Source organism: Ovis aries, chromosome 2 (genome assembly GCF_016772045.2).
Source record: "Ovis aries strain OAR_USU_Benz2616 breed Rambouillet chromosome 2, ARS-UI_Ramb_v3.0, whole genome shotgun sequence".
Classification (NCBI taxonomy): Eukaryota; Metazoa; Chordata; class Mammalia; order Artiodactyla; family Bovidae; genus Ovis; species Ovis aries.
In genome coordinates, this window is record NC_056055.1 from 33,550,486 (window position 1) to 33,566,971 (window position 16,486).

At 36.9% G+C, this 16,486-nt stretch overlaps 1 protein-coding gene across 30 annotated transcripts in view; it reads left to right on the forward strand.

The window, feature by feature from the left end:
- The window catches only part of TUT7 (terminal uridylyl transferase 7), a 58,115-nt gene that overhangs the window by 39,070 nt on the left and 2,559 nt on the right, over positions 1 to 16,486 (forward strand). For 4 of the 30 annotated variants that reach the window (XM_060409094.1, XM_027964250.3, XM_060409096.1 and 1 more), the window contains exons 23-29: positions 1,634 to 1,681; positions 1,767 to 1,858; positions 3,067 to 3,182; positions 4,629 to 4,954; positions 7,643 to 7,719; positions 8,060 to 8,123; positions 12,712 to 13,719. In XM_060409094.1, the coding sequence (XP_060265077.1) occupies positions 1,634 to 1,681; positions 1,767 to 1,858; positions 3,067 to 3,182; positions 4,629 to 4,954; positions 7,643 to 7,719; positions 8,060 to 8,123; positions 12,712 to 12,737 (749 nt within the window). In that variant the 3' untranslated portion in view covers positions 12,738 to 13,719. Of the gene's footprint in view, positions 1 to 1,633; positions 1,682 to 1,766; positions 1,859 to 3,066; positions 3,183 to 4,628; positions 4,955 to 7,642; positions 7,720 to 8,059; positions 13,720 to 16,486 lie in introns of those variants that run through there. The other 26 variants (XM_060409088.1, XM_027964248.2, XM_060409090.1 and 23 more) reach the window with 12 other exon arrangements.

Sequence of the window (16,486 nt, forward strand, 5' to 3'; positions counted from 1 at the left end):
TTGTGGGATTTTAATTTTAAAGACAAAATGGAGTTTAAATGCTTAAAAATGGAATTGAAAATGCTTAAAAAATATTTTGTTGATTTTAGTCTTCTATAATTTTTTTAACTGTAATCACCTAAATGTGTTACTTTAGATGCTCTATTGTCATTACTTCTGCTTATTGACATTATTAAAATACGATGACTGCTTACAAAATTAAATTCAGATGACCATGGATTATGGATATGGTTATAACTTTTTAGTATCCCGTAGCTAAAAACAGAACTTTGTCTTAAACATTTCCATTATCACAGTGGATTCTTATGGTCTGCCAATTAATTTTTTTTTTTAATTTTTTGATGCCTCATTACCTTTTGCTTTTAACTTTATTTTATAAATGAGCCATTAGTAATAGGCTGTCTTAGAAGGAAGACTTCTGACTAGTTTTTCTAGAATCGAGAAATTTCAGTGGTGGTAGTTTGTAGTGTTTGTACAGTAACTAATACTGTAGCATCTCTGCTGCACCAAGCAAACACCAAAAATACTTCCACATAGCACACACGTAAAAGTCACCAGAGGAAAGCATGACCAAGCCTACTAGAAAGGTAACCTTATACCAATGATTAGTATAGGATTAAATTGAGTGAAGGGTGCTTCTCTCCAGTAAACTCATAGTGGGTCTAAATCCCGAATGGTATACCCCAGTTACTGTACATTAGAAGCATAACAAGACAACCAGAAGGATGCCTCTTTTTACTTCTTTACTCCTCTTATATGTACTGTATACATCCTCCGTTTTCTTAAGTAATGAGATGATCCTCAAAAAAGGTTTTGTTTTGTTTTGTTTTCCCTTTGCTTGTCTTTGGTTTTGTTTTGTTTTTGGTTGGTTGGTTTTGTTTTTAAGATTTATTTATTTATTTTTGGCTGCATGGGTCTTGTTGCCATGCACAGGCTTTGTCTAGTTCCGGAGACTGCAGGGCACTTTGCAGCTGCAGAGAGTGCAAGGGCTTCTCATTGTGGTGGCTTCTCTTGTTGTAGAACATGGCCTCTAGGGCTTCAGTAGCTGTAGTGTGTGGGCTCAGTAGTTGTGATACACAGGCTTAGTTGCCCTGCAACATGTGGAATCTTACTTCCCCAACCAGGGGTCTAATCTTAGTCCCCTGCATTGGAAGGCAGATTCTTAACCACTGGACCAACAGGGAGGTCCCAATAAGTGTATTTTCCAAAATGACTTTTTGTAAGGCTGTTAATTAGCAGAAACATTCAGTGGTAAAATGTTTTAAATGTATTTGTGTCCTCTGTATGCCTCTAAAACTAGTATGATTTGGTGATATCAGACTAATATGTCTTTTCCAAATAGTATTTTGTTGTCCAAAATGAAGCACTTTCTCATAATATGAAGGACTCTTTTAAGAATTCAGATATAAAGCAATATCCTCATTTTTGATGGATACTTTTAGGGAAAAACTTTCCATATATTTAGAAATATATAGCATTTAGCTGTATTATAGACTTGAAGCTCATTAAAAAGGCACTCATTTTAATACTTTTAAGTATGTAACACTTTTTGTTACATAGACTTCACTTAATGTATAAATAGTGGTATTTCCTATTTATCTTTTTTTTGTTTTCGTTAATTTTCTTTACTTAGATCCATTTGATTTGAATCATAATCTTGGAGCCGGATTATCAAGGAAAAGTAAGTTTTGCTTTGTTTATAAATAATAATGCTTTCTCTTTTCCTGTTAATCCATTTAATTGAGACTTTACTCTTTTTTTCTAAGTGACAAATTTTATAATGAAAGCATTTATTAATGGGAGAAGAGTATTTGGGATTCCAGTCAAAGGATTTCCAAAGGACTACCCCTCAAAAATGGTAAGTGTCTGTTGGAAATACCAAAAAACCAGTTCCAAAAGCCTTTTAAAGCACCTAATTTGTATACATTACTTCAGTAATAACCTAAACACTTGAAGATTTGGTGAGTCTAGCCACAATTACAGCCTTTTCATAAACAGCTGTTTTGAAGCCATTTGTCAGCAGCACAGGGAGAGATAGCCAGAAGTTAAGTTTGGGTGGATTTTCTTAGATTTAGGAAAATCTAAATTTTCTAGTCTGCTTGCAAAGAGTAATAAATACCTTAATGAAGCTAGAAGAGACACAGTGCTCCCTGTGCTAAAAATCTGTCCTCATATAACCTGATACTCAGGTTTTTATGGAACCACACTCAATAAAAGTAAAACAAAATTACTATAAATTATAAAAATTCATTTCAGTGAGAAAAAAGGGGAAGGGGCTAGGAACTAGAGTGTTTTGTGTTAAAAATAAAGGGGGTTTTCTCATGCATTAATTTTCCTAATTAAGACTTTTTAAATGAACCTCAAGTTATCAGATGTGTAAGCATGTTCAGCATTTGATTACATCTCTGCATCTAGTTTTTGCTAGATATTGCTGTGGCAGTCTTCTACACCCTGCTTCTGAAACTTGTTCTAATACATCACCTGGGGATTTTGTTAAAATGCAGATTCTAATTCAGGAGGTCTCGGGTAGGCCCCAAGACTGCATGTCGTGCAAACCCCCAGGTGATGCCACCTCTGCTGGTACCCAGCTTCATGACAGTGGTAAGGAGGCTAGAATCCAGGCCATTGTCTTTCCTTTCCTCTGATACTTTCCTTCAGAAGCCACAGCAAAGCAACAACACATAGCTTCTTTCTTTTTAGGTTTTAGCCTTTTCTTTTTATGAGAAAATGAAGTTTTTTTTACCTGGCCTCAGTTTTCCCCAAGTCCTAGGAAGCTGACTCACAGGCATATGTAATGCTCTTGTTTAGAGTTGTGCTGGGGAAAAAGGTAGGGTTAAAGTGTTCTGCACGGTGAAAAGGAATGAACCAAAATGAATTCAGGTAAACCTATCCTGAATTACACCTCTTAGTGATTTTAGATTTTTTGATCTAAACAGTATGATAATAATTATTAAAAATAATGATTTGTCAATGTTGAGATATAAGATCCCTGATTGATACTGGTTAGTTTTTGTGTTTGGATCTGATATTAGTCATTCAGGTTTTTATGTATTTATATTCTGCTAGGAGTACTTTTTTGATCCAGATGTACTAACTGAAGGAGAGCTGGCCCCAAATGATAGATGTTGCCGAATTTGTGGGAAAATTGGACACTTCATGAAGGACTGTCCTATGAGGAGAAAGTAAGTGAACATTCAAAAGGGTGGTTTTGTTTTTATTTTCTTACTGTACCAGTTTTCAAATGAGGTTGTCTTGTACCAGGAAATAAAACTTATATTAAACCCAGAAGTTCTCAGATAACTTTGAGATTTTTTACAAGGAAAATGAAGTGATTTAAAACCTGACTCTAAGTCAGATGGCTAGGATTAACTTGAGCATACAGGAGACAGTCTTCCAGGCCTCATCCCTTTTCCTAATTTTGGGCACATCCCTAATCACCCCTTGATCATTTGGTTATTACACTCTCCAGCAAGGATGGAAGAGCAGAAGAGGAAACTGAAATTCTTCCATTTTACAGCAGTGAGAAGTCCAGAATCATTTCAGTCATTGAAAAGTAAAATGGGGTTTTTTTTTTTTTTGGATCTCAGTTATATTTCTGATATACAATAACGAGTGTACTGTGTGGGAATTTAGACTCAGTAATACTGTACTGCACTATAGGACCCTTCACTTGTATGCATTTTAATTCTTACTAATTGTTGTGGTGACCTACTCGATTTGGTCATCATGCTTTCTTCTAATAATGTTTTCAGGAGGGCAGAGGGAGATGTTTTTGGTTGCTTGCTTGGGACATATTCTTGTTTTGTGGTGGTGGTATTTTTAAGTGGACGATAACATTCTCATTTAAAAACGTGATACTTAAATCACCATCTGGAATTTGAGGCTCTTATTTATTACTTTATTTTTTATTCAGATAATAGCCACTGATTCTGTAGGGCAAGGAAAAAATAATTTTGACAGTTTAAGAGCGCAAAACTCCTTGTAACCATTGTTCTGTTGTGAACCTAAAGTTTTATGTCTCAAGTTTCCAGTGCTAGTAAAGAATGCTGCTGCTGCTGCTGCTAAGTCACTTCAGTCGTGTCCAACTCGGTGCAACCCCATAGACAGCAGCCCACCAGTCTCCCTGTCCCTGGGATTCTCCAGGCAAGAACACTGGAGTGGGTTGCCATTTCCTTCTCCAGTGCATGAAAGTGAAAAGTGAAAGTGAAGTCGCTCAGTCGTGTCCGACTCTTAGTGACCCCTAGTGGGCCAGAAAGTTTTAAGAAATCGTGCCAAAGATAATTTGAGTTTCATTACATCAGTACCAGAGTAGGTATTAAATTAAGGAGTTCTGCTAATTGCAAAAACTGGTTTCATAGCGTTAGAGTAATTGTGAAAATGAACAACTACACCCTTAAGCTCTGAGGGTACTTCTTAATACATTATTGACCAGAGACATATTAATGCCACAGGTGATAGTTTCTGCAGAAATCCCCCAGTCAAAAATATGTTAGTAGAGAAGATGGGCTAAAATTCTTATTTTTCCCTCTGATGCCTTCTGTATCTAGTTGTCTCCTAAACCTAGAGGGGTCTTAATACTTTGTTAGGTTTCTGTTCAGATTTTCCTACTAGTATTATATCTTCTACAGAGTGAGGCGACGGCGAGATCAGGAAGATACCCTGAACCAAAGATACCCTGAGAACAAAGACAAAAGAAGCAAAGAAGATAAAGAAATTCAAAACAAGTACACAGAGAGAGAGGTATCCACAAAAGAAGATAAACCCATGCAGTGCACACCTCAGAAAGCCAAGCCAGTGAGGGCAGCTGCTGAGCCAGGGAGAGAGAAAATCCTCAGGCCGCCAGTGGAAAAGTGGAAGAGACAGGAGGACAAAGACTTAAGAGAAAAACGTTGTTTTATTTGTGGAAGAGAAGGGCACATTAAAAAGGAGTGCCCTCAGTTTAAAGGCTCTTCAGGTATGGATGCCCATCATGCCTTGATGTTTGCACTCACATCTCAAGGGAAATCTCTTTTTTAGGGTTCTTAACTATTTTAGTTATATGTACAGATCTATTTACTGGATAAGATTTTGTTTTTCAGAAGGTAAACCCACCTCCCCCATCTTTACTTCTAATTCTCTGTGTGTTTTTAAACACTTATTCCTGGTTTTTTAAGAGGCTTGTCAATCTGGTTGACTCTGATAAGTTTGGTTGACTTTTCAGATAAGATTATCAATGAATTGAAGACCTAGTAATCCCCAGTACTTAAAAAATGTAACTTAAGACAGGGATCCCCAACACCCCCCAGGCCATGGACCAGTACTGATCTGTGACCTGTTAGGAACCAGGCTGCACAGTGGAAAGTGAGCAGTGGGTGAGCAAGTGAAGCTTCATGTGCTGCTCTCCATCACTCCCCATGGCTTTCATTACCTCCCGGACTACCACCCTCCTGCCCCCCGTCCACCGCCCCCCAGCACCCAGTCCATGGAAAAATTGTCTTCCATGAAACTGATCCCTGGTACCAGAAAGGTTAGGGACTGCTGACCTAATTGACCAGAAAACAAGCTACCACTTACTTGAGCTTTCCCAGCTCAGTATGTACACTTCTGAGATGGAAGAGCCATGGGTAGGCGTAGCTGAAGTGATCTCAGGACACCATACTTTGTGTGCAGGAGCCACTTACATTGTTGTTTAAACACATGTGCTCACAGGCCTAAAAAGGGGAGTAGAAGAAGGGTGATACAGTTAACAGTGCCTCTACCTGCAGAGAATTACCTTTGCATTTCATCATTTTCTTCAGTGAGCATGGTTACTCTTAGAGTAAGGAAAAATGTATTTTCTGTCTATAGTTGAACATCATCCATAGATCTTGCCCCTGTGAGTTGTTGGATCTTAATTTGCTTTTTCTGTGAAATGGGTGAAGCATCCATTTGGGGCATATTTTTAACAGACTATTAAAAGTAAGGGTACCTTGAAGAGGGGAGGGTAACTTACAGTTTACAAGGCGGTTTATACACTCTCACTTTTTTTCTCAGAGCAAACCTGTGAAAGTGGATGAAATTTATTTAGCATAAAAATGAAACCCTGAGAAATAATGTTTCTTATTAAAGTAGTGACCCTGTTCGTGCCCTCAACTGTTAAGTGTTTATGGACAGCATAAAAAACGTCAGCACTGAAAGTTTCCTTAAAATACTCACTCTAGTCCTTGTCGTTCCTGGAACACTGATACCTCTCTCCCACTTTATGATACCATGTCAGCAATATAGTATCTCTTTTTTTAAGATAGGAAAGTTTTAGATCAGCCATCCTTATTTTTTTAAATGAGCTTTATATGAAAAATAAGTTCTTAAATTGTTTTATTATCAATTTTAAAATAGAATGTAAATGTTAATGGAATGTTTTTACAGCTTCAGCTTGTCCTACTTCTAAGGAATTCAAACTTTTATTGCCCTCACAAGGGACATATAGCAGAATAAAATGATGTTACAATTATATGGGTAAAATGTTTAAAAGAAATTAAAAGCAATAGCTAACTTTCATTGAGCACTTTCAGTGGGTCAGGCACTGACCCACTTTACATGTGTAAATTCATCTAATTTTCACCAGAGCCCCATTAACTGTGGTGTTATTTTGATATCCTCAGTTACAGATGAGGAAACTGTAAACAGTATATGTAGATAAGATGTAATACAGTCTCATCAAAATTCCTTTTGTAGGCTACCCTTCAGAACAGCTCACTATCTGCTTTTACTCAGAGCAGGAAGTACATGGGCATTGCCTTCCTCTTTGTTACAACAAAGTGGTGCAGGGATGCCCCTGCACTCCCCCAGCTTGGATGGATCTCTTCTTTCTAGCTAGTAGCAAGTTGTAAGTTGCCAGTAGTAAGTGGAGTAAATAAAATAAGTAAAGCTCTCAAAATAGTAAACGTAGGGAATTCCCTGGTGGTCAAGTGGTTTGAGCTTGGCACTTTTACTGCTGTGGGCCTGGGTTCAATCCCCGGTCAGGGAACTAAGATCCTACCAAAATTTTTAAAACAGAGCAATGATCCTGGCCATCTAGAGGGTAGCAGCCAATCAAGAGGGACAGGGGATGTCCTGGGACAGGGATGAGGTATTATCAAACATACAGAAAACACTAGAATCTTGGTTCCTTCAGACTGCTATGTTTTCATATTAAATCAAGTAGTCATAATGTAAAACAAAAAGAGGAGGGGCTTCCCTGGTATCTCAGACAGTAAAGAATCTGCCTGCAATGCAGGAGACCTAGGTTCAATTCCTGGGTCAAGAAGATCCCCTGGAGAAGGGAATGGCTACCCCCTCCAGTATTCTTGCCAGGAGAATTCCAGAACAGCCTGGCAGGCTACAGTCCATAGGGACAGAGGATCAGACACAACTGAGCGACTAACACATACACAGTAAAAAGAATTAAAAGAGGAGTGGGGCTAAAGTATGGTGAATTTCCTCCAATAGCAATTAAAAATAATCAGCTTTTGTCTAAAGATTATGTTCTTCCATCTCATTTCTTCTAATACATTAGAATTTTGTCCACATAATATTTTGAGTAGAGCTTCTGTCATCTCAACAGAAAATCTTTCTGTGAAAGTTTGAAACAGGGCCACTGCTTTCAATTTAAAGTAGGAACAAAAAGTGCTCATTTCTTTCTCAGGTCTGTCTAAATCAGATTGTGTATTTGGATCCCCTTCTTCATCTAACCCTTTGAGACCAGCTGGCACATTTGTTCAGGTAAACCTAGCTCAGACCTGAGCAGGAAACCCTCCCATCTCTGCCTCTCCCGCAAACACTCTGAGCACAGGCAGCTCTGGGCCATTTGCTCGGGAGGGGCTGGGCAGTTCAGGTGGCTCCTCTGCTCTGCCCAAGGTGCCGTGTGCGGTGAGCTTGCTGTGCACCGGCTGCCGGGCGTGTCTTTCGGGGTCCTGCAGATGTGTCTTGCTTGTCGATTAACTTGCAAAGTTCTGCCACCCACATGCCTAATTTCAGCTCTCCTTGGATTTGGTTACAGTTTTCAGACTGTTGCGGATGCTGTTCCTTTCGACTTTGTAAACCAGTCTATTTCGTTTTTTAGGCAGTGCTTTTACATGAAGACCAAAAGAAACAAAAAACATCTATATTTTTGAGTCCCCAGTCAGGTATGTGGGTTTTTAAAAAAATAAATGTGTGTTGTTTTATTTACTGTGTAGTGTACCACATGCCTTTTGAGGTACTTCCTTTGAATAAGTGGTTTTAACAGCAATTGGACATTAGAATAACTTGGGGAGCTTTTAAAAAACACTTGCCCTGCCCCCACTTTTCATTTCCTAAATCAGATTCTTCAAGGGTTAGGCTTAAGCCTGTTTGTTTGGTTTTTTTTAATTTTCTAGGTGATTCTTACACCATTCTTGAATAGGAACCATAGTCTCCAATTATTTGTTTCTCTTCTACACTTTTTGTTTCTGCTTTGAAATTGCCACTGTCTTGTCAGCAGTATATTCTCCTCATGGAGATTATTTGCCACCAAAGAAAGTAATTGTGGGCCTGAACACTCTGTCTCAACTATGTCATTTACTGGTTCCTTCAGCAAATAGTAAGCCACACCTCCCACCCATCCGCCCCTTCCAAGTGTGGAGTGTGGGCCTAAATACTGAAGATAAAAGCCCCTTCTCTCATTTACTCTGCCTTCTTGTCAGAAAAGAGACAGACATATTTCATGTAGCCACAGATGTTAAGAAATATAAAGAAGGAAAAGGAAAAGAGAATGTTGGGAAGGAGGCAGCCTCTGATAAAGTAACATTTCAGCAAAGAAAGTAAAAGGAAGAACTTGGATTTAGACTCTTACAACAGAGCTGAAAACAGTTTTGTCCCAAGTGGTGACGCTAAGCCGGATGAGGGAGAGGAGGGTAACTGGAGGTGAGGTCAGGGTACACGACTGTGGGTCACACAGCTCCTTCAGCAGTGGTAGAGATGGTTTTTTTCCTCTATATGAGATGGCAGCTGTTGGAGGCAAAGGAGTGGTAAAATTGTCTTAAAATGTTCACTATGACTGCTGAGGAGGCAAGGGTGAAAAACCAATAAGGAGGCTCCTTCTTCTGTAGTTCAGGGTAGAAATGAGGACAGCTTGGACAGGGGTGGAAGGGATGGAAGTGAGGTCTGCTCGTGTTCCTGGAGACTTTAAAGGTAGCGCCGACATGATCATTGATGAGTTGGATTATAAGACATGACAGAAAATCATGAGATTTTGAGACTCAGAGGTGACACTGTGATTTTTCGTTCTGAGCAGCTAGAAGAGTGAAGTTTGAATTTCCTGTGCTGAGGAACCATCAGGAAGAACAGATTATGGGGAGACATAGAGTTCAGCTTTAAATGTGTAAGTTTTAAGAGACCTGCTAGATATTGTGGTAGAGGTGTTGAATAGCCAAGTAGATAATAGGAAAGAGCCTGGCATTTAGAGCAGAAGTCCCATCTGCAAATATAAATTTGAGGATGATCAGTATGTAATTGATAGTAGTTAAGCCCTGGATCTGACTGCAATCACGTAGGAAATACAGGCAGATAGAAAAGCATGTAGAGGCTTAGGCAAAATAAACCAAGGAGACAGAAACACACCCCCAGAAAAGAATGTTTAACAGTGGGGATGGAGAAGCAGCGAGTTTGATCTTTTAATGGAGTTTTAATGGAGAAAGTGCCTCAAAGAGGGGGCAGTTGGCTTTGTGCAAATTGCTTCTGATAGGCCTGTTCAACAAGGACTGAGAATGCTGCATTTTATTTGGCAAAACAGAAGTCCCTCACTGTGACTTTGAAAAGAGCCGTTTCTTTGAAATAGGGGTAGAAAAACCTGATTGTAGGGAGTTGTGCTGAGAAGTGCTGGAAGAATTGTAGGGTACCTGACCTCAGCTATGGCTGCATAGTGCCAGGGCCCCCATCCCTACCCAGTCCCCCCAGGCCCAAGGAAAGATGCTAAAAGGGAGGGGAAAATAGGATGCTATGAAGGCCTTTCTTGGTGTTTCAAGAGTAGTTTTAATCCTGAAATAGAAGGGAGAAATTTGAGGAGTAAAAGAAAAATCAAAGTAACATATAATGAATCACTTTTTCAGCTTTTTTTTTTTAAGGGGATGAAACTAAATCATGATGCAAACAGCTGGCCTTTAGATACTTAACTAGTTTTGTTTAGTATCTCTTTCTCTTCCTCTCTAATTTTCAATAAAGTAGGATTAAAGAAGGGAAATTGTTTTTAAAAAAATAGAGCATGTGTACTCTTTAAGCTGATTGTATAGGTGATGAGAAAAGTTTTTGAAATTTTAAAGCTTCATTGATAAAACCTGACAGTTTTATAATGTAAAACAAGCTGCCTATTTTGTGGTCAGCTTTTACGTGTTGTATGTTATTGCTAAGGTGCAAACAATGTTTGCTTGTAGATTGGAGAGCTGCCTGTGTTAGTTATAAAGAATGAAGAGGCTAAGCCGTTCCATCAGGTGTCAGTTTCTGAGAAAGAGTGCCTCCAGAGCCTCGGCAGCCTCCCCAGCCCCACGGCAGATAGAGCTCTTCCCTGCTGTCACCAGCCCAGGCTGCAATAAGCCAGGGCACAGTGGTCTCACCCTGGGAAAGCTAAGGAAGCTCCAGGCGAAGGGCATTTGGTTGTCTCTACTTTGAATCTTAACAAGGAAAATAAATTGAATTATTAAATTATTTAGGTACTTCTGTTTCTGTTAGTACCAAGATGGATTATCTCAAGTATATAAAATGATCTACTTAGAAATAGGCATTTATTTTTATAATATGTGAATATTTTACAGTTTTGTTTTTTTAATATTGGGGAAAACATTCGAAATGGCATGAAGTTTCTCTACAATCAGACTGAGGTAGAATATCCCAAAGAGAAACAGAAATCTTCAAAGAATTGTCACCCTTACCCAAGAGGGGAACATGGTATTCATGAAAGGTGAAGACATAGGAGATTCTGTAAGAACAGGCAAGAGCAGCTCTTTCCTGGGAAGGTTTTGTAATTGTTGTCATTGGAATGCATGGACTTAAAAATAAGAAAAGTTCTACTGGGAAAACCCTCAAAATGAAATAGAGTGAAATGAGAATGAGGTCTGTTCTGAGAGGATTTGATTGACAGTGGGAGTAGCCATGAAACATGGATGAGGAGATTGACAAGCTGCTCTGGAAGCTGCTCCAGCAAGTGAAAGTGTTTTGGAGACAAAGTCCACTGCAGTTTGTGGGGTTGTTTCCCATAGATCCTCTGAGAGTTTGAAGGTCACATAGTTACCAGATGTAAAGCCAAAAGACTTGCTTTTACAAGCTTCAGCCTTGAATAGGCATTTCCAGAACACTTTACTTAAGAAAATACTGGTCCTTACTTAGTTGAGATTTGTTTTGTCAAAGATAAGATGTTTATGAATATCAGCTTTGCCGTCAGATTGCATGGTGTGATTTCTAGCTTTGTGATCTTATCCTCCATTGCTTCAGTTTACTCATCTGTTAAAGGGGATAATAATAATACTTATCTTGTAGGACTGTTGCAAAATCTATGTAAAAGCACTTAGAACAGTAGCTGCATGATGTGAGAGCAGAGGTTGGTGGGCGCCAGTGGCGTTTGGTGTTCTGCAGGACATCTGTCAGCATTGCTTCTGCTAAAGATTTTACGCATCTTGAAAGTAAAATGTTAATATAACTTCTTAAGTGGGGGAAAGGTACAGATGTTAGACGTATACCTAGAAATGGCAATACCAATTGACAGTAGGTTAGGATTTCAATAAATTATCTTCTGAGTGAAAGATTTACATATTTATAAATCTTTTGAGTAACCATAAAATTTAAGCTTACTACAGAAAAAAAAAGTTATTGCAATAAATAAGGTTTGCTTTCTACCAGAAAAAAAAAAAATTATAGGTGGTTAAAACTTATCTTTTCTAATAAACTCTTCAAGTTAATGACAATTGTTAATACTGTCAGATTTATCCATGAAAAATTTATACAAGTTATGTATGTTGTTATGTGAAATGTCTCAACATTAAGTAGGATTAAGTTTCCAGAAAGCTCTTTCTTTTCACAGACTTTATTTATTTGTGATGCATGGGTGGTTTCCTAAGGAGAAGCTGCTAGTGTGTACAGCCCCTGTTCTTCCGCAATAGCTGAATTGACCTTAGAAGAAAGAGGTGAGCTCCTCTGAGCTCCAGGTGTCCCGTTTATAAAATTGGCAAAAGCACCATCTGTCTCGTGCTGCTGTGCTAAAAGCAGCCACCCACATCAGATAATCAACCAAGTTCTCTTTCCTCTCCTGATACTTCCTCCATTCCACTAAGCTACATATAGTTCCTGACTCTCAAATGAGACAGCAGTAGATAGAAAATCCCACAAGTTTCCTCCCTCCGTCACATACACACAGCTAACAGTGCCTTAGATGTTCAGTAAGTTTTATTGATTAGAGGTGGACCCATTTTGACAGAGTAAAGAAGAGTGGGAGAGTGATCAAGAACAAGAGCTTTAAAGTCAGACTTACTCTAGTTTGACATCCAGTCCAATCATTTACTAGCTCCATTACCTCTGTCAAGTTAGTGGACCTCTCTGCCTCAGTTTCCTTGTCCATAAATTGGGGCTAATAGCTCACAGGGCAACTGTAAGGATTAGTTTCATATATGTAAAGCCCTTAACACCATATCTGGCACACATCACTCGATAAATTATTATTACTCTTACTGCTGTAGATAACAAAGTCTCCAACTATGCTCTAACTTCTAGGACAAATATATAATGGAAATTTTTAACAAAAGAAGAGTATGTGGAGATTGAAGAACCATAGTCATAAACCGTTCGATATGAGAATCTCAAGAAACTAACATTTTTCTATTGCTTAATCTGCTACTGTTTATTGGAAAGAAAATTATTTTTCAAAAGAAACTACCTCTGTGTCTTTGTTTATTCCATTTTAATCCAAGGGTTTGAAATCTTAAATATTGGAGATGCTATAAGAGATTGGTTAATATCTTTTCTCCTTTATGATAATGTATACTTTTTTCCTTGACCAGAATGTTAAAGTTTACTTATTAAAACAAAAGCACAGTAGTCTTTATGATAGCAAATTTAAAATAATAGAAGCACTTTTTGAAAACCATATGGGGAAGATCTTATTATCAGTGAATATATGGATCATTGTTTTCCATACCCTTCTTGATATTCCAGTATATGAACATACATTATGTATTTAACTATTCTTTATTAATGGAACTAGTTCTCTTCAAATGTTTGTTATATCAGTGTCTTCAAAACTTTTTTGCTTGCATACTCGCTCCCAAAATGTTGAACCACCCATATATCTCCTTGTATGTATTTAAGTTGACATTTCAGTTTTTCATCATAGTTGCAAAACATATAATTTCTGGAGGTTTTTTTTTTAAATATTGGCATTTTTAAAGCAAAACTTTTAAATCAGTCTTTTTAAATGTATCAAATGAAATATAAATATTATTGCAGAAATTTTACATCTTTTTTTTTCTCCTTGAATTCTTTTGTTTCACTTCCATGGAATTTTATCTTAAGATGATATATTTTTATCATATATATTTCAAGCATTTTATTGACTGGCCACAAAAGTGTTCATATAAATTGAATTTTTCAGCTTTTTGTTAAATCTCAAAGTGTAAAAATGTCTTCTAAATTGTTTTTTTAGTTGTTAGAAGAATATAATTGACCAAAACCAATGTTACAAATTTTGATTAAAAATTGCTTCCTGTGTTTACTTACTGAAAATGACTGTCATTTAATTAGGTGAGATTTTTATCCCATGCATTCATTTATCTTTGGAGTAGTACTACTTACTGCATGAATGAAACAGTGAATCATTTCTATTCCTAATCTTTTTGTTTATACTTCATAAACATTGTGAAGCCTCATTAGTCTTTATAATGGCAAATTAAAAGGGATAGAAATAGGTTTTGGAGTCTGGGAGGGAAAGAGACACAACAGTGCCACTCAGTTATTTCCATTCCTTTTTAATCAAATCACCAAAAAATCGCATAAATCAGAAGTTATTCTGATGGTCATCAGCTATCAGTGTAATTTTATGAAAGCTAAAAATTTGGGCTTTTATTAGATGTATTCCCATTTTGCTACAGATCCCAGCATTTTGTGTGCTTCTCTGCTTCCCAAGGCTTTTTTTTTTTTCACCCTCGGGTAATGTGCCACATTAAGAGGTGAATGGTTAGAACACACGTGTCTCTCTCTCTGTGTCTTGTGAAAGAGTAAAGAGAAAGTGGTATGATTCCTGAGAACCACCCCAAAGCCTGGTCCACAAAGACATTCTCAGAAAGAACTCAGATAAAAATTGAAGCACTGTGGTCAGCTCTCTTAAAACTCTACCCACTTGTCCTCTTAAGCTATTCAGGAATAGCTTAATACCATGTACCCAAGGTTGAAGACCACTGTCTATATAAAACACTGCAATGTCAGTTTGCATATTTGTGTAGTTATTTCCTCAGGATAAATTTCCACTTAGAAGAATAATAGATTTTAAAGCAACCATATTTTGACAGTGATACCACTAATGCCACATTGCGATTGTGGACAGTTTCAGAGAGTCAGTCACAATTTTTCCATATCCTTGCTTCATTGAAGATAGTCTTTTTTTGCCAGTCTGCTTGAAGTTCTGTTATTACCATTGAATGCTAACAATTTCCCACATTTTCATTTGTGTTTCTTCATGTTACATCTTGGTATTTTTGAGTGTTCATTTTTGTCTTCAGTTCTTTCTACTTAGAAATTTATTCATGCTTTGTCAAATATGTTATAGTATCCTTCGTCACCAGTTTATTATTTTTTCTACCTCATTTATGATTTATTTTGCCATGCATACATTTGTTTTAGTAGTTTAATCCAGCCAACTTTATGGTAGTTTCAAGTCATGCTTACACATTTTTAAGAATTTCATGTTCTTCCTCCAGATTACATAAAAATTCATATTTTATTTATAGTAGTTTTATCTTTTTTTCTTAACTGAACCATGTGGCATCCAAGTTCTTAGTTCCCAACCAGGGGATCAAACCCTGCAGTGGAAGCAGAGTCCCAACCACTGAACCAGGGAAGGCCCATAGTTTTATCTTTGTATGTGTGAATTTTTTTACATGAAGCTTCTTCAGGTATGTTGAGATTTTTAAATACATATATACACACACACCCATATATATATACATATGTACATATATATATGTATACATATGTACATATATATATGTATACAGGGGATTTCATGTTTATGTGATAAGTAATAAAACTATAAGTATTATTCTTAGAACAGTTTTTTAACATTTGGGCAAAAAAATTTTTTAAGATCTAAATAATATAACAACAACTCATCTACTAGAGAATTGGCTTTATTTTTTCATATTTTCTTTTCAATCATTTATTATTAATAAGAATTCAGGTACCCATTCTTTTTTAAACTCTTACATATGTACCCTTTAACATATATATCCTTTAATATACATATCCTTGGTGAATTTTTAAATGTAAATGACTCACACTATATCATATGAATCTTTTACAACTTGATTTTTATATCCAACAAAATGATTTTGAAATTTATATATGTTGTGTATGGATTTAGTCTCAGTATTGCATCGTATAAATACAGAATACTTTATGTAAAATCACCTAGTACATGTGCATTTAGACTATGTCTGATATTTCGCTGTTAGAAGCAGTGTTGTAGTGAGCACTCTTGTGTGAGTCTTCTTGAGCATATTTGAGAGATTCTGTAGGATTTGAGTTCCTAGAAATCAATTTGTTGTGTCGCAGAGCATTTTCATATGTGCGTATGTGCCTTTTCAACTTAGTTAGGTACTGTCAGATACCCCCTCATTGGCTGAAACAGTTGCCACTTACATCAGCAGTGTTTATTCATACAATGAGTGAAAAAAACACTGTGGTGTTCTAATGGATATTTTTTTTTACCCTGGTGATCCTAAGCACCTTTTTATATGCTTACTGGCTGTGAAGACCATGTATTTATTATTACATACATTCTAAATATTTTCCTCCAGTATATCTTGTCTTACACCACTTCAGTTTTTAATTTTGAGATAATTAGATGATCGATTTTCATGAACATGTGATTCATGATTTTAGGGTTGTCTTTCAGAAATTGTTCCCTCACCTGAAGTTGTAAAGATATCCATCTATATTTTTTTTCTAATAGCTTTAAAACTTTATTTTTCTTATTTAGATCTTTATTCTATCTGGTTGTATGTAGAGTATGAGATACTGACATAAATTTTTGTCCCTTAAGTGAAAAGCCTTTCCTCAGTACTCATGCAGTTTAGAATGTCAAAGACAGATATTTTTGATCAGTAGACTCTATGCGGTATAAATATGGTATTTATACTCAGAGTGCTTTGATTCTTCCTGTCATATCACTGATTTTTCACTGTGAGTTGACTCTCGGGATATCTTGCTTTGGAAAGTTTGCTTTTGAGGGGACATAAGTTTGTTTGCATACTTAATAAGTTGACTTTGGACATTT